General features: G+C 37.3%; 1 protein-coding gene across 1 annotated transcript in view; it reads left to right on the top strand.

Moving 5' to 3' along the window:
• Positions 1-19,025, top strand: part of MAN1A1 (mannosidase alpha class 1A member 1) — a 137,899-nt gene that overhangs the window by 78,902 nt on the left and 39,972 nt on the right. Inside the window, exon 5 of the mRNA XM_068184355.1 lies at positions 573-667. Coding sequence (XP_068040456.1) covers positions 573-667 — 95 coding nt within the window. The remainder of the gene's footprint in view (positions 1-572; positions 668-19,025) is intronic.

Below are 19,025 nucleotides of genomic sequence, written 5' to 3'. Positions count from 1 at the left end.
TTTTTTTGGTGATGTGGGAAGGTGTTTTTGCCACAGTCTGCCTGTGCAAGGTTGGCAGCACAGCAGCCACGTGGCGATGCAGACCAGGCTCCCGCAGCGTGCTGAGCCCCATGATAAAGCTGACAGAGAGCAAAGGCAGCCTTGCTGCAGCTGTGTCCCCAGGCTCCAGGAGGACGTGGCACTTGGGGCAGGGAGCTGCTGGCCAGCCAGCCAGGGTGCAGCAGCATCCTTGGCTCATGGCCCCTTCCCTGGCTGCCCCTGCCAGTTGTGACCTGCTCTGCAGTGTCGGGTCTGGCTGTACTGTGGCTCTGGCTCGATGCCAGTGGTGCCAGGAGCAGGTCATCTGGGCAGTGTCACTGTGTGTTCCTGCTGTGTGAGTTCTCTCTTCACCTCTCAGGTGCAATGGAAACAGACTGTGCTGCTTCGTTCCTTTGACGTCACGCTAAAGGAGCAAGGATGCTTCATTTATGCTGAGATGGATTGTACCATATGCTCAATAATGATATTAGCTAAATTAATTTAGTTGGAGCAACAATGCATTTTCCAACACTTGGTTTCTTCTTAACTTTCAGGTTTTCCGAAAAAAGGCAGTGGAGCTTGGAGAGAAATTGCTACCTGCTTTCAACACTCCCACTGGGATACCTTGGGCATTGCTTAATATCAAGAGGTAAAATTATTGCTTTTTGGTGACTAGAACACATAAAAAATTTTGTGTAATCCATCTTTGCCACAAAACTATTGCAATTGCTGCAGAGGTTTTGTCCTTCTGGTTCTATAGTTTAAATTGGGAAATTTAAGTGGATGTATGTTGCACACAGAAGGATACATACAGAAATACATTTATTCATTGCAGAACAGTGTGCTTTTGTCAGTTAGTATGTTGCTCATCCTGAAGTTCTTTTAGTGTTGTTTTAGGTAGGCTAAGAGCATTAGGACATGTGCTACTTTGAAATTTTTCTAGCCACTTTGTACTCTTATTTTTACTTGTTCTCAAATGTGGTATAAGCACGTTCTTCATATCAAGAAACAAGAGGAATACCGGCTACAAGAGGCTCACTGTTTTCTACCCTCTCCCAAGGAGTGGTTTTGCTTTGGGCAGTCATGGTTTGAAGACAGCTCTGTATTTGCTGCTCTTTAGGAGATGCTTGCTTTCCTGAAGTCACTCTTGCCTCCGGTATCTGGCTCCAGACGTCAGCAATTTCTTGGTCCAACACAGGACTGCTACCTGTGATACTGTGCTGGTAAAGAAAATGGTTTCTTTGCACTGCTTGGTGAAGAATATTGAAAATTACACCTGTGGGGTGTATTTGTAAGGATACGTCAACTGTCTTCATACTGATAATAAACCCCAGCATCACTCATCAGAAGAAGGTGAATAAAAAGGAATTTCACATGTGCGTGTGATGGTGATGGGGTTTTTTGAGTGGCTGCCTCCTTGACAATCCATTGTTCCCTGCTTGCTCTGTATTTAGGAGTACACCTTTTCCCCATAGTGGGATGGACATTGACATGTTGCTTGATTGGCTGTGTTTGCTTCTAGCTTCCCAGTAAACTGCTCAGGGCCAGTCCTACAGAAACCTCTGGCATATCAGTTCAGACAGGCTTTTCTCCCACCTTCCTTTCAAACAGCAGTGAGGTAGAAAGCCAAAAAAAAGCACATCTGTGTGTGGGAGCAGGAGGTAGTTAGTGACTCCTGAACTTTCTCATCATTGAAGGGGCTGGTTAACTGTTGCCTGGTGATAATCCGTGGACTTTGGCTGGTTACTTACATGCATGCTAACATATTTTTCACAACAGCCTTTAATAAGTTCTGCACAAATTCAGTAGTACAGCAGCTTGAGGCATGCTGGTTATTTTTTTTTAAGCTGTTAGAGAAAATTCTGAATACAAAAGCCTTGCATATGTTTGTAATTGCAACACAATGATACCTTGCTCTGCATAGTATATTTAAGCATGCTTAAAGTATTCAGGCTAAAAATGCATCTTTTATATAGCCCTTATCTAAATCCCTACTTAACTGTTAATATTTCAATGTTCTTTTTGCATATAGTTCACATTATGTTGTTGATCTTTATGGTTTCTTCCTATCCTTCTCACAACAACTGCTGTGGAGCACTACAGATGTCAGCTGCAAACAGTACAAGGTGGTAATGCAAAAGGGATTTGTTTCTTACCTGGCACAAAAGTAAAAGAGAATTTCTGCTGAGATAATTTCCTTTGCTGTGGCAGAAAAATTGGCATGAAATGCTGGGTTCTTGGATATTCATTCTGAATCCTTGCACATCTGCCTAGCTTTGACCTTCAGTAGATGACTCTTCCTTAATACTGTGAGTAAACAAATATGCTGTCATCCAGGCTTAGGAAATGCTAAGCCACTGAAGCCTGCATACATTGCAGATCGAATATGGCTCATTTCTGATTAGTATTTTGTTTGATTTTATTTTGATTTATGCTTCAAATTGGAAAACACTCACAGTAGATTATGGATGTCACTGGTTATTTTTAAATTATTATTTCCGGATTAAGAGATTAGCTGAATATTTGTTTAACTTTGCAAGTGTTCTTCAGAAAATAGTTGGTTTTCTCTGCTCATCCTGTATCATCATAGCCAGACTTGCTCTATCCTTGCATGCCTCTGTGTCTAAACATATATGTGCTTTTGTCTCCTTGCATACCAAAGACATCCAACTGAAGTATTATTCTCTTTATCTTTTCCATTGTTTCAGTTCATCCTGCCTCTTTCCTCACCACTTACTAATCATGGGACACTTACTGTCTTGTTTGTGGAAATCTTATTATCACATATGATAAAAAGTTCATTGTACTATTTTTCAGCTAAAAAATACTTGCCAATTCATGAGTATGTTTGCTTGAAAAACTTCCTTTGGTCTCTAAAGTACAATTTAAGTAATTAGATCAGTGGTGTGCAGGGGGATTTCCTTTTCTTTCTTTCTAAAATTTCAGTCGCACTTCCACATTTCTGATGTTGATTTCTATTTTCAGTTCATCTTCAGCATCTGTTTTTCACTTCTGCTTGTGCTGCAAAATTTAAAGTTCCTTCTATGGCTCACTTGCTTATTTAAGTAAACCGTGTGGGTATAGCACTTGTGGACTCTTCTGGCTTAAAACAGGGCTGTAGAGAGAGAAGTGTATAAAGCACTGGTGGCTTGACAGACAGGTTTGCGTCTTATTTTTGGGGATAAGAAGCACAAACTGGCAAAGCCACTTTTATTTTTTTATTTACTTGCTTATTTATTTTCCACTCTCACACAAATCCTTTGCTTAGATATTTCCTCTTCAATACTTTTAAAATGACAACTATAATAGTTTCTGAAAATACCACTAGATCCCTTTTTTCTTCTTCCTAGTAAGCTGTGACAATCTGGTTTCTCCATGCTAAAACTGTAATTTCTCTTTTTCTCTATAAACTTTAAGTACTTTATGACTAATCAATCAGATTGCTTGTGTATTTCTGTAATTTACCTCTCAGATTTATAGAAATCAAAAAAAACCTGAAATTATAACTCACTTAGTGAGTTAAGTAATTTTAACAAATACCCAGACTTGCATCAAGTTTGCAAGATCAAATAATCTTTTTAACTCATCTACTTATTATTACCCCTGTAACTATTAAAGAGAGCAGCTGTATGGGGCTTGTTTTTTTTTGGGGATGATGCTCAGCTGTCAAATACAGAAAAGAATTGAGATTATTGTTATTCTGATTAATCAGTCAGGAATAAACATCAGAGTATACATAAAAGTCTGTGCTTTTTTCTTCTTTCAGATGGAAATTTTGTCTTTATGTCACTTTTTCCCCCTTTGAAAGCAGACCTGTATCTGGGTTTTAATCACTATTTCCAATAAGACCGCATTACTCTTTGCCAGTGAGCAATCCAGAACAATTTCTGTATGAAAGAATATATTTTCCATTAAATGTTTGCTCTCTATACCTTGACCAGTTGCATAGTTTTAAGGTTATTTATGGTGCCTTGTGCACTGTGATGTAGCAATACTGTTAGGCATTAAAGTGCCTGCCTTGTTATGAAGAATCAATGTAGCATATAACCTTTAAGTGCATCTGAAACTTTGAAAAATAGTTATGCCTTGCCTTAATGAAAAAGTTTCAACTGGAGTAAATACTATTTTTATATCTGGAAACATAACAACCTGGAAATGGAGGTTTTTTGGATGTCCAGCCTGTTTATAAGTGTTGTTGTGGCTAAGGGGGATACTGTGCCTGTTTCTCTGGCTCAATGAAAAACCTAAGTTATATAATAATTTCTGGCTTAAGGGATCATGGGAAGTGTTGTATAGAAGGAAAAGCTGTGAGGTGTTGTTGGAGTGGGTCAGAGTGGGAAAGCCTAACAGAAGTTAAAAAAGAGGAGTTTTAAATACATGTGATTAATTTGTATTGAAATCAAACCACAGGGAGTGGTAAGATTTACTTGACATAATTGTAGAATGTTTATTGTGTCTGGTGTCAATTCAGGATTCTTTGCCTTTTACAGTTTAATATTGATTGTACATAAATAGTGGGTCTGAGTTGTATTCAATATAACATATTTTATGAAGTGAAATAGCAGGGGCCTTGCTAAATGGTTTGCACAAAGTAGTTATTCATAGGTAACTGAGAATGGAAGTGTCAGAGCAATAATAGTTATGTCACTGGGATGTTGTCAGCATGATTTTAAAGTAAGGTCCTCTTTTGACTTTCAAAATGACTATTTTTTTTTAATTGCTACATTTTGTACAGCACAGTTAAATTATGCCACCAGTCTTTCCAGACCTCAAAGTGTTTAATTTAAACAAGAATTTCTTGGCACTTCTGGGCCCTTGTAGCCACTGTGTATTCAGAGCAAGGAGATACACCCATAGCAAAGTTTCAAACACTGTTTTTTATCTCACAACACTTGGGAAAAAAAATAAAATAGCAAAAAAAAAAATCACCCATAGCTTATTTTATTTAGAACAACTTTTTACCACCAGGTAAGATTTCTGTTCTGTGACAGTAGTGCTAAATAGGATGGTTCTCCCCACCATCTCAGCTTGCCCAGCAGAATCTGGCTGCTTTGGAAAGGGGTTTTGTGGTAAAATGGAAGGATGGCACACACAGGTGATGTTGTCTGCACTCACTCTGGTATTTCAGGCTGCTGGTGGCAGTGGTTTAGGTTGCAGGCATTTAAAGAAGCTTCTGTGTCAGCACTTTCCACGTAGGTGGAAATGTGGAAATTTACCAATAAACCAACCACCTTGAAGATATGAAGGGCTGGTCTTTAAACAACGAGATTTGCTTGAAAATACTTCGAAGTTTCATAGTAATTCCCAATTTCAAAACATGTTTGAAGTCTCATGGTCTTCCAAATGTCTTGTGTGTGTGGCACTTCATTATAAAAACTCCAATATTCTTAAGGAAAGAATTCAGCATATAATAGAATGGTTCTTTTTGAGTTCTGTGACATCTCCAAAATGTCATAATCAATGCATTTAAGAGTACATACCTCTATAGTTTGTAAGGAGTTTTAATGCATTGAAAAAGTTTGAGAATATAACCAAGGGATCCAAACATGTAAATTCAGTAAACCTTTTTGGCGGCTTGATTCTCCCACTTAGTCAGAAATGCCTGAAATGTGATTGATTGTTGCATTATTTTACAAAATTTTTGTATGACACTATATTCTTTAACAGAATTAGCAGTTCATGCTTTTACTCATGACACAAGGTTTTACTAAGTGACACAAGAAGCACTTTCTTACAGAGATTTAACCAGGATGGATAATTTAATTTTTCTGGTTTGCTAACTCAAGTGTATAAAATTGGAAAAAAAAAAAAAACCTGCAGAATTTGCAGAGATTTGCAGAATTAAGTAAAGGTTATTCTTCAAATTTGACTGTATTTGGCAAAAATAAACCTATTTTCAAAGACAGTTTAGAGATGAAAAGCTTACACTGTCTGCACAGTTTGTTATTGTAGAATCATGAAGAAGCTGTGTTTAGATGAAATCTTTAATTATATCCCTTCTGTCTAATTTTGGCATAATTTTAGAGGAAGAAATCAAAATTACCTAAGAAAAAGCTAAAACTAGCAGCCATACTTTATAAAGGCTTTGTATGTGTGGTTTTGGCAGATGACGCCACTGATGTAATAAAGTGGTAATAATAACAAAAAAGGATTTGGATATTGAGTTAAACACTGAGATTTCCCCTGCAGCAAAACAGACCAATGAAAAGCAGACTTTTGCCTTCAGGCATTTGGATCTCAGTGTGGATTTGTATTAGCACTGGATACAAAGAGAGAATCCTGGCTGAACTTTGCATCTCTAAAAATTGTTTTCTGTTAAACATATGTTTTAGCATGGAATGATCTGCTGTCTGGATATGCCTATCTCTTTCCATTGACTAAAGAAGACCTTGCACAATTAATTGAAAGCACTGACATCTTGAGATAAGGAAATTAATTGCATCCTAATTTATAAGTAACTAGTGACAAGGATGATTTCAGCAAAGGGTACATTTTTTCAGCACAGCCATTTGAGTTCATTGCATGATTAATAAACAAGTTTACATTTCTTGAGTCGATTGAATGTAAAATGACATGGAAAAATAGTTATGCATGTTAAATAACAGAAAATCAGAAATTTCCATGTTTTAGGACATGTTAGAACACCACAGGAAACAAATTCCTTGCCGCATCTTTGCCTCATCTGGAATTCCTTGCTGTGTTTTCACCTCAGCTGAAATGAGTAGCTGGTTCCACATTGCATGACTAGTGCTTTATATTCAGTATTCAGTATATTTGACCTGTGGTGATATCTGATTTGCCATCAAGCAATGTAAAAAAATCTCATTTATAATAATATCACAAAAATTTCATGAGACAGTTCAAGGAATGTAGCTCTTTGTCGAGAAAGAAAAAGAACCAAGAAAAATATTATTTTGGTGATAGCCCATAATGATAGGCTTTATTATTCAACTAGCAGCTTCAATTCAATATTGTAATGCAGAATTTGTGTGGGAGGCTGCCCTCTGGCAATAACACAGGAAGGATTTGGGACCTATTATTATTACTGCAAAATATCCTTCTCAGTTTAAGTGCTTTCTTTATAGCCAAAAGAAAGATTCTAGTCCCAGATTCTAAGTTTAAACACTCTTTCCCCACAGTTTATTAGTGCAATGTAAAATGAATATAGATACTTGCAAGTTCATAATTATCATATCTTATCTGTGTAAAAGCCTATGTGAGTATTAGTTATGGTATTCCTCAGCACAAAATGTACGATTACAAATGCTTTATAGATCTCTGTGGTGCTAACAGTAGGTAATGTTCTTTTACAAAACCAAACCAGCCTGCTGCTAGACAGTCCCACAGAAGCCAGCTGGCTACCAGAGGCTCCACTTCATGGGCCTTGCACCCCTCATCAGCAGACACTCCCCAGGGTATCAAAACCTTTCCTGACTATTATGAGATTTTGTCTTGATGGCTTAAAAAAATGGGGAGTTGCTTTTTTTTGGTATGTTATTTATAAAGAAGATATAAAAGTTTTCTGTGCCAGAAAGGGGGAGGATAAGCAGGTTGAACTGTTTTGTGTCTTGCCCTAGAAGAAATCAGGACTAGGAAGTTCATATGCCAATAGGTGGCATGTACCAAGCATGTACATCCAATTTCCTGCCACTCTGGTGGTAACCAGCCCTTCACTGAAATGCAGTAACATTGTTTGGGAAAATTGTATCAGATCCTCAGTTTGCTTCCTGAGAGAAAACCATTCTTGCTTCTCTGCAAGTTTTTGAAATTGGATTTATTGAAAACAGGATTTTATAAATGAGCAGATGGCTAAGGGTGTTGCTTGTGCTCCTGCTTTAGCTGAATAAGTGCTGTTATCGCCGTGATATTGGCAGATAATCAGGAGTTACTTGTATGCCACACCTTCCCGTTGCCTAGGAGTTGCAAGGGAACCCTTAGTGTTGAATTGCCAGTCATATTTGAGAGTTGGAGTTGTTTGTAAAGATGTGCAGGATGAGGCTCAATTCCAGATGAGATACATTTGCTTGTTGCAGGAACAAGCTTCTGCTGGAGTGGTACACTGCAAAAGACACTGTGAAGCAGCCTGAGGAGCATTTATCCTCCCCTGAAATCAAGTGCCCAGGGCCTGGCTTTTCCTTCACTAATACTGACTGTGCTGGGAATGCTGACACCTGAGTGTAGGCACATTAATCTTTGCTCTTGGTTAAAGATCATTTCCCTTTTAATTGCTTCTATCGTGTTTGACCTAATTTTCACCTGCATATTGTGTAAAGCAGGTGTACCTGTGTAAAGCAGGATTGTACCTGCTTTAAGGTACAATCATTTATGGAAGAGTTGATCAAAAATCCTACTTGTCCAAGTGTATCATCTAGTACATTGTTCCTTAAGATCTTAAATATATTGAAATATCTGAATATTCTGGAAAGAGTGCTAATCAAGCCTATGTGTATTTTGGTATACATTGGGGGTGGAGGAGGTGTGTATGTATAACTCAAGACAAACTTACAGATGTTTTACATGTATGTATAAAAAACATACTTATAACATTTGGGCAAATTGGCAATTCAGCATCTCTAGGGAAGCTTGTGAGAAAAAAATATATAATAAAAAGCTTGTGCCTGCCTTTGCTGCTGAAGGCTATATACGCTCTTAAAATGCCTTTTCTTATCTCTAGTCTTTCACAAATACAAAATTACTTTCTCTTTACCATTCCCCAGAAGACTTCATGAACATGAAAAATCACAAACACCCAAATAACAAATATTGTCAACCTTTGTTTGTTGCTGACATTTGCTCTTCCCTTTCTTTCTTTCACACTTAAGCTGACCATGTGAAGACTTATATTAGATCAAAATAGAATAGGCCACCACACTTTGGATGCTACAATGTCATAATTCTCATATTTCCACACTCATCTTTTACAAAGGAAGGAAAGTGAGGAGAGAGAGGGAAAAAATGCACATTTTAAGCAGTAATGAGGCTGGAGAAATAAGCCAACTTTTGGGCTTAATGGAAAATGAAAAAATGGTGCATTGACTTTGGATGAATAATCCCTTCCATCTTATATAAACACCTTTTGTTACTAACGCAGACATGGACACAGATAGGGGAATATATGCTCTTTGAATGTTGTTTTAATTATCTTTGCTGTATTTAGAATTGAATGCTCTTGATGAGAAGTTTGATGAACTTTACCATATATATCTATAAAGTTGTTTTCCTTTACTAGTTCTCAAAATTTCATGCAATATATGCAAGGGCCTGGAGCACTTTTGATGATTTCTAATGACAAAGTCAGTCGATAAAGAAATTTTACAAGTCTCAGCAGTGAAGGTTTTCAACAATGCACCTATGAGTGTAAACCCTGTTTCCTGTTCAAAATACCTTGGTACATGGTATCCACTTGGAATTTTTGTCATTAAGAAGATTCTTTAAGAATTCATTTTTAAGCTTTTGTGGTTTTTATACCAACTACGCTACATCAAATTATAATTTATAATTTATTAGCCTTATTACAACACTTCATTAAAATGTCAGAAGATTCAGCTTCTAGGCAGGGTATTAGTGCAAGAGCTGTGCATGCAGTGTTCTTCGTGTATGGAAATAGCTATGGCAGTCATTTTCTGCAGCATGAATTAACAAAGATTGATTGCAATCTGTTTTTATTAACTCAAGGAAGAAAAGCAGTGTAGTGATATTAAGAAAATTAATTATAACTTTCTAATCTAGTAATTAATGTGCAGCTGTGCATGAGTGCAGTTAGTGCATTTCAGTAATTTGGCAGTCCTCACAAATTATCATCATCCGTTTTAAGGTAGACAACTGTTCTCTAATCCTTGCTCAGATTTTTATAATCTTCAGCATTTCAGAGTGATTTTAACAGAATAGATGTTGGATATGGCCTTTTACCATAATAACATGAGCTGAAGTTCAGCTTTATCTTTCAGAACTGGGGATCAGTTGTAATTTTTAGAACCATCTATCATTCTTTTCCAGTGTTGTCCTGAAATTTTTTCTGAAGCAGTTGTATGAAACGGTGATTACTGGTCATTGACCTGCATATGTTGAAGTGGCTTAAAATGCTACTGAGAATTTAATATAGCCTGTAAATTGAGATGCTTCCAATTAAATAGAGTTCTTATGATAATAACTTTCAAAACTAAAAAAGAAATATAATGATGTTACTAAAACTCTTATTAACTTAATTTTGACAAATTAATAAATGTAACCAATGCAATTACTGTAATGGTCATACTAGTCTGCATTTTTCATAACCTATCCTATATGTTTTTCAGAAATGCAAGGAGAAAATATAAATTACCTAGGTGTGTTGAATTAGCATGACAAGGTGACTTGAGGGGGAGAGTAATTGTGCCCTTCTTGCTTTCTTTATGAGGCGTGAAGGTTATTGTGGGTCACCCCATGCTCAGAGCCTCTTGTCTATTAGGAAATTAGACTATACTGAACAGAAATTACAGCCAGGATCCTAGCAGCAAAACTGATAAGAGAAAATGCTTTTAAGCAGACCGCATGGTTTTGCAACTATCAAACCTGATCTACTAAAATCTATTAAGAATTGTAATCTTCTCAGTATGATTTATATTTAATCTTATTTTTAACAAGTGATTGGGAAGAAGCACAAAGCATCTGTGTAGATCAGACATTGACGATGGTCTAAACCTATTCAGTATCCTTACACTGTCAGTGAACAGATAGTTAAAACCACCTGATTTATTTACGTAAGACTTCTAGGGAATTTGCTTGTCTTTTTTCAGGAATTTTGTTCTTAAGTTTTCATTAGGAATGCATTAAAGAAGGTGTTCTGGGAGACCAAAAGCCAGGAGTTTTCAGTTCAGTGAATCTTGTCCTTTCACTTCTTTTGTGACTAAATTTCAACAGAAAATGGACAACATTTGCCAGAAGAGCTTTTCTCCTAGTACTTGAGACATTCTCCAGGAATTCAGCGGGCTTGGGTTTCTCACTTCTCAGACATGTGCTTTTCCTCCCTAGGTTATTGATCCCTTTAAAAGAAAGCATTAGCTAGAGAGTCCAAATCGGATATTACTGATAGGTGAATAGTGGGCAGGTTATGCCGAAGGGCTTATGGAGGAGTAAGATCAAGAAATCAATGTGGGTGTCTTCATTAGCAGGTTAGTTCAGCTCAGGAGTTGAACTTCTTAAGTGTCTCTCCCAGTCTTCCCCACATGCTTTGCTGTGTTTTGTGAGTAAATGCAAAAGTGCCTAAAAGTGGATATTTGTTGGGCACTGTTGACCTGCTTGTTCTCAAGCCACGTGGGGATCACAAACCTGGTTTTGGATAACTAAGTAAAGCGAAGCCGTCTATATCTTTTATTTGATCCAGCTCAATCTGAGCAGAGAGCTAGCCAAATCAAATATTTTAAGCAGAAATTAAAAGATTTGACTGCTCTATAATGACAAGAAAATATACAAGGGGGAGGGGGGAAGTGAGTTACTGAGGCTCTAATCAAATAACAGCCTTGGAATTTTAGAAAGGACCTACTTGGAAATTTTGTTGGTTTATTGGAAGAGAATAAAATTCATGAAGATCACATGTCAGTTTTGCTTTATGCATAACTCTCAGATACAAAAAACAAAACAAACATACAAAACAATCACAAAAAATCAAACACTAAGTATGGAACTTGCAAATTGTCTGAGGTTTGTGGTTGACCTTAATGACTGTGAATAATGCATGGTGGTGGTAACCATCTTATGCTGGTTATTGATTTGTGTTTCACAGCCAGTGGCATATCAGTGTTTTTAGGACCCTGAAGTGTGGTGTTATATTTTAGTTGAATGGTATGCTCTGTCTCACCCCTGGAAAATGTATGGTTTATTCCAAGCCTGTGATCCTCCCCTGCAGTATCCTGTGTCTGTAATCCCATTGCCCAATCTGTTCTGCGCCCACTTTGAATCTCCCTGTTAAGTGTGCCAGTTTCCCCCTTCACTCCCCTTTCCCCCCCTCATTCCCCTTTCCCCCCTCTCCCTCAGAAACCAAGCTGTCTCCTGGGGGTAGGACCCCCAATAAACCCTCATCTAATGAGCACCCTCGGAAGCCATGTGCGAGTCTCCTTGCCTGCCTGCTGCTACCAGCAAACTCACAGCCTAGGGGGCCCCCACCCAGAGACACCCCCGGGGAGTCCCCCCCTGAAATGTGCCGCAACACTGAAGAATTTTGTTCTTCTTATCAAAAAAATTAATTGAATAAACTAGCTTGCACTTCAGTATTAACAAATGGGCAGCACTGCAGTTTATTGCACTAGATCTATTGAACAAATCAAATGAATAAAGAATATAGTGAATTTGGCTTTCTTTCTCTTTAGACACATGGTTGCAAATAATTCATATTTGAATTGTTCGAATAATTGAATGGCTTGAATCTGCTTCAAACCATTTTGTCAATATCCTACATTTCTATATTGTTTTATTTTCAAATTTGCTAATGGTTTTCTGTGAAGTTACCAATGTAATACAATTTTCATGAGCATTTGCAGTAATAAAGCTCAGTTTGCACATGGCAAAACAAAAGTAGTTACCTGACATGCAGCTCTTTGGAGAAAGAGGTATTTTTAGGTGTCTTATGTATTCTTTGAAGTCATTCTGTGGTGGAGTAGGCAGTCCAGCACTGTAAATCAGTTTGATCACACTGTGACTTTCAGTTAGATCAGCTGCACTTTTTTCTGTGCTTTCATGTAATACAAGATATTACAGCTGACAAAGAGTACACATTAAAGAATTAGTTCATAGATATGTAGGATAAAATATAACCCTAAATTATATCCAGTGCTGTCTTATTCAGATGTGCTGAGAAAATTGGTGGTTGCAGAACTGACATGGGTACTAATGTCCAAAAGCTCCTCCAAATTCAGTCATGTATATGAATTCCTCAAGGCTTTTTGTAGCTATCTGAGGTTTTTCCTCACAGCATTAAAAGATACGGAATCTTAACTGCAAAACTTCAATTTTTCTGTCAGGCCATTCCCTTGGGTCCTGTCACTGGTCACCACAGAGAAGAGATCAGTGTCTGCCCCTCCTCTTCCCCTCACAATAAAGCTGAAGACTGTGGTGAGATGTCCCTTCAGTTTCCTCTTCTCCAGGCTGAACAGACCAAGTGACCGCAGCCACTCCTCATGTGGCTTCACCTGAAGGCCCTTCACCATCCTCATTGCCCTTCTTTGGACACACTCGAATGGCTCAATGTCTTTTCTCTGTTGTGGCACCCAAACTGCCCCCAGTACTCGAGGTGAGGCCGCCCCAGCTCAGAGCAGAGTGGGACGATTCCCTCCCTTCCCTGGTTGGTGATGCTGTGCCTGATGCACCCCAGGACAGGGTTGGCTCTCCTGGCTGCCAGGGCACTGCTGACTCATGTTCCACTTGCCATTGACCAGAACCCCCAGGTCTCTTTCCAGCACTGCTTTCCAGGATAACATTCTCCAGTCTGTCCATACATCCAGGGTTGCCCCATCCCTGGTACAGATTCCAGCACTTTCCCTTCTGGAACTGCATATGGTTGGTGATTGCCCAACCTTCTGATTTGTCAAGGTCTCTCTCTGGGCCTCTGTCCCCTCAAGGGAGGCAACAGCTCCTCCCAGTTTTGTATCATCTGCAGACTTGCTTAGTATCCCTTCCAGATGTATGTCCAAGTCATTTATGAAGATGTTGAAGAGTGCAGGGCCAATTTGATGCTGTGTAGGCCGACTCTGCTGGGTTTTTTCCCCCTAATATTGCCATATAATTTTGGAATTATTATAGTAGCAAGTAAGTAGTAAAGCAAGTAGAGTTAATGCCTGGCAAATCAACCTTAAAAATGAGTAACCCAATGAGCAACACTTTGGTGATTGTGTTCTGCCTTGACTGACTTATAGCTCACTACAGACTGACTTTTGTAAGGACAGGAAAGAGTAGGAGCTCACTAACATGTCTTTATTTTGCAGAAAGCATTCAGCCTGACTTCTTATCCAATAGGCAGATGTGGACTCTCTTCTAAGTGTTAAGTGGATGCACCTAGCCAACACCCAAAATATGTGGTGTTCTCTCTCTAATCTCACATAAAAAACTGAGTGTCCTTGTGTTTCCTTCTTTTTAATGAGCAGACCTTGACACTGTAGTACACCATAACCTAACTGAGTAGACCTGGCTTAGAGGATGTGGTATGACTGGATATCATTTTAAAAGACTTCCAGAATAGTCTGTTGTTTTATATTAAACAAGCAGTAGTAAAATGCATGCATGTTGCTGAAGGAATCCATATAGCAGAGGGTAAATACAAAATGAGACTTGTACAATGATGGGCTAGTTTGAGACCTATTGAGAAGGAAATAAAAAGAGGTTAGCAAGGCAGCTAAGTAGTTTGTTCCAGCAATTTGCCTTCACTGGTTTAAACTTCATGTTAAAATGACGTTTTTATTGTTATAACAGTGACACATCTTTAGGAGGAAATTAGTTAATAGGAGGGAGCAATCTTTCAGCAAATTAAATGAAAGGCTGCTATTTCCACTTGACATCTGTGAAACTGCTGCTACATTCCTTGGAGTAGTGCTTAGAGAAATAAATGAGGAAGTATTCCTTATAATTGAGCTTTAATGGTATCCATATGCTATATATCTTGTAATGGTGCTCATGTTGTGCAATTTCTGTGTAGTATAAGAAAATTCAAAGGCCCATTAATGTAAATGTCTTGATTCAATTCTGAGCTGTGGAGAGGCTCGTGTGTTTTAAATACATCCCAGCAAATGGTGGTTGGTGGTGCAGCAACTCTGACACTCTTTCCAGTTGACCTTTCAGGTTGCCCATTTCATGTCATACAGCAACCTCTCTAGGTGATGAAATCTACTGGAACAAAGATTTTAAAATGTATCATTTTGAATTTAATTATTTTCAAATGAACATTTTCTAACAGGCATTAGAACTTCCAGTCTTTCAGCAGTGTTGTTTCAAATCATGCCACAGTGTTCTACTGAGGCCATAAATGAACTGTTTTCTTTATCTTTTACCCAGAATTCCCTTTGTAAATTAATTGAGTTTTGCTTAACTAACTTTGTCAGCATTGTTTTAATAGCGCATATCTTTTGGGCTTGTCTTTGAAGGTTTAAATATGTCATTTGAATATTCAGCCTGTTGTATGGTTAAGGTTTACTGGCATTTGAGAATTTCATTAGTACAAGTTCACAAAAGACTACTTATGAGTAAATTTTGTTTGTGACACAGATTTGTTTGTTGTTAATTGGTCATGAATTGACTAAACATGTCTTAGGTACTTCAGACTATTAGAAAAAGACCTGTTGCTCTCCACAGAGACCACAGCTGTAGCAGAGGTGGTTCTTCATGCTTGCCTCTTAGGGAGGAGAAGGGAGCCTGGCCTTCTATATTCCATCCCTGCATTCACCCACACATCAAAGAAAATTTGGTGTCTGATTGCTGGCCCTTGAAGATACCCTTTGGAAATCTGCCTTCCTGAAAGAGGCAGGAGTGAGAAAGGGCAGTCATCTCAATTTTTTTATTTATTCTGATCACTTTGACTTGGGCGTGTGTGTTGCTCTCATATTTCCAAATATGTAATGTAATGTGTCAAGAAGTTACTCATAATAGACCTAAAGATAGTTTATTTTGGTGGCTTTTGAGTTCAAGGTCTCTCTGGTACTGAAAAGACAATTGTGCACATTACCACAAGTACTTATTTATCTCTGACATTATCTTTCAGGAGTGTCAAAAAAACCAAACCAGTATGCCATATCTATCCAGAACATACTGCATTCCAGACATGATCTTCATTGCACTGGAAAAACAAATATGGTACTTCTTATGTGACAATTCTTGCAAGATACTCCATGCTATATTATTCCAGTCTACAGCTGGGAATAGAGAAAAGAAAAAAGAAAAAAAAAAGGGCAGGAATGAAAAAAAAAAGCTTGAAATCCTGATTCTTTTACTAAAGCCATCACGACCAGTGAGGGATTACAAAAAACATTTAAAACCTTTGACCAAATGTTTTGCTGGAATTGGGACAGAAACCCAATTTTCTTAAATGCTTTATAAAACTGTATCATCATTGTTCTCATTGATAATTTATAAAAGAAAAATAGCAATGTACTTTCCCTCTGCATGTTGTTAATATGCAGAAGCTTTTTCAAGGTGATTAGTGAAACTCTATGTGCTCGTACAGGAACAAAAAGTATACATAATGTCTTCAGCAGAGTTACAGAAGTGTGGGTTTTTTTCCTGAGTCTTTTTGTTCTATTACTTTAAATAGTAATATCTTCATACTTAGTTCACTCCATCATTTATTATATTATTTTCATTGTATTGATTAAAATCCCATTACTGTTAAGAAAAGATTATTTGACTACTCGATGCCAGGTCCTTTATTATCTGATAATCTGGTTTACAAAATCCTCCAAGGAATATCTTAAGTGTGGCCATGGGTATTAGTGCATTGATTGTGATTATGTATTTTAAGTACTTTAGAAGAAATGTTTGGTACTTCTCATTTTCTGCTCTACCAAAGTAACAAATGTCTTTAAGCCTTTTTCAGCTCTATTGGATTATTAAGTAATTGGGTGGAAAACTTCTTTCCTTCTTGAAGATATTTACTGTAGTGAGGTATTGTTGTAATTTAATACTGCAAAAAGATTATGGAACAAAATGATTTTTTCTTTAAAAATATGAATCTTGACTAATCTGGCTTTCCTGAGTTTTTAAGGTAATGTTTGTCCTTTTTTTTTAGTGTTCAGCTTTTCTTTATGACATATTCAAATTGTCCTGGATCAGACTTTTTAGTGCATATGTGGGAATTAAGCTGTATTTTGCTGTGCCTTGTCAGCATCATTGGTTTCTTGTAAATAGCTCCCCTGTAAGATGAACAACAGCTGTGTAAAAGTATTTGTTGCTTGAAGTAATAATAAAGAGATTACTGATGAAGTTCAGGGTTAGGTAGAACACAGTTGATTAAGTGGTAATGGAAATTCTTATCACAGGAAACATGGAATAGTCTTATTTCCTCAGGTAAAAAATCAGATGTGTATTACATTATGTGTCATTTTTTGGTTTCTTTGTGGGTTTGGTTTTTTTTTCATTTGCCTGCTATGCAGTAAAAAAATTTTTTGCTCTTACCTTAATTAATTAATTCAATCATATTTTAGCCATTGGTTGATTTTCTGTGATAATGCAAACAATAATGAGCTTGATTCACTTATAAAAAGTGAGCAAATAAAATCTAATACAGTGTTTATTAAACACAGAGCAAAAGCATAACATTCAGAATCAGAATCTGATAAATACAGTGTATAACTTCCTCTAGCTTAGTGCCTGAAACTAATTTCATTTTGAGAAAAATAGGGATGGCCCTTTATTTTTAAATTGCCAGGATTATACTGAATAAATATATCTTCTATAAATGTATAAAGATGAGGAAAATGTAAATTTCATGTAAGTACTTCTTTAAAATATTTACTTCAATTTTATTTTTATGTGGTTAGTAGGCATTGAAGGATGAAACTGTGCATAAGAAAATATGTCATTTGCTGGGAAAATAAACTTTTTTATTTTGTATCACTGATTTTAGAAAGAGAACCAGCTCTCAGTCCCTGAATCGGAATAGTGTTAATAGAAAGAATTTATACAGTGGTACAGGTGTTTCAGTCTGCAGGCTGGAGGGATTCCCTGCATTCATATTAATTTATTGTCTCTGCAGCAGTTTTAATGACAGTTACAGGATTTTAATGCTCAATCAGTTCCTATTGAAGCGACCACAAGTCTTTCTATTGGCTGTGAGTAAGGATCAAGGCCTTAGTGACTGACATTGAACAAAATAAATGTTTATCTGATCCCAGAACAAATGGATTTTTATGACACAGCAATGTGTGGGTAAGGAGAAACAAGATGATTCAAGCAGACTGGAAGAAGAGGACATTTATACTTTTCTTAAAGCATTTGTCAAAACAGATTATGTCTTTCACAACACTAGTCTGAAAAAGACTGCTTAAGTTTTTTTAATCTAGGGAAGCTGTCCCTTTCAGTGAACCAGAAGGCCATTTCAGTAGAGTTTCATACAGCTGTCACAGCATCTGTGACAGCAGATACTGAAGAGAAGTTTCCCTCAACAACAGTGGTGTCTCTATATTGTACATGTTTAGATTGATACACATACCCACAAATCCATATGCAAATGTAATTTACAGTATTTGTTAAGTTAATGTTAATATCTGATGAATATCACAGCTGCAGGTCCTGTGACAAGCTGTCCAGTATGTGAAACCACTGTTGATCCAGCAGCTGTATTAGAAGGAGAAATAATTGACTGTCAGTCAGCAAGCCTTTGATGTAGGCTCCTTGCAATGACTGGGAGCTACAAAACAGCTTGAAACGGACCTTTGCAACTTGTCAGCCCATTATTTTTAATAACGGTGCCATGCCGTTAGTGCAATGATTTTGATTCTATGTTTCAAGCATTTAATGGCACCACATGCAGCATCAAGCACAATAAATGTGACTAGATGCTTTGAAAGACTTTAACCTGAATGACTGTGAACCCACATAAAATATTTTTGTGACACGAGAAGGTAATACGAGCTAATTGAGTTCAGAGGAGAAGAAGATTAAATCCACTTTTTAGATTTACTGTCTGATGTTAAGGAATGAATATGAACTGTAAAGACAAGAGTGATACAGATATATTTTAAATGACTGAGACTGAGATTAGGATTATTTAGTGTGTTGAAAAATTAGTGCTAGGAAGTGGGAAAGTGGAAATTAGTGGCAGAGAAATTACATATAGCTGTCACTTGCCATCTGTGCTTTGATGCTTTGAATCTTTACCTGTTCTTTTAAGTCCTCATGTAACTGAAAAGATCAAATACTGGGATTTTGTCCTGTCCAGAAGATCAGTAGTGGCTTTTCTTGAAAAACTGATACAGCCCTTCTGATAGAGAAACCATTGTTTTCACAATGTTTCAGTACATTAATACCCTTGACTGGGTTGTGAATCTTAG

Source organism: Anomalospiza imberbis, chromosome 3 (assembly GCF_031753505.1).
Source record: "Anomalospiza imberbis isolate Cuckoo-Finch-1a 21T00152 chromosome 3, ASM3175350v1, whole genome shotgun sequence".
Lineage (NCBI taxonomy): Eukaryota > Metazoa > Chordata > Aves > Passeriformes > Viduidae > Anomalospiza > Anomalospiza imberbis.
The sequence above is the reverse complement of the archived record's forward strand: the minus strand, read 5'-3'. Positions and strand labels throughout refer to the sequence as shown.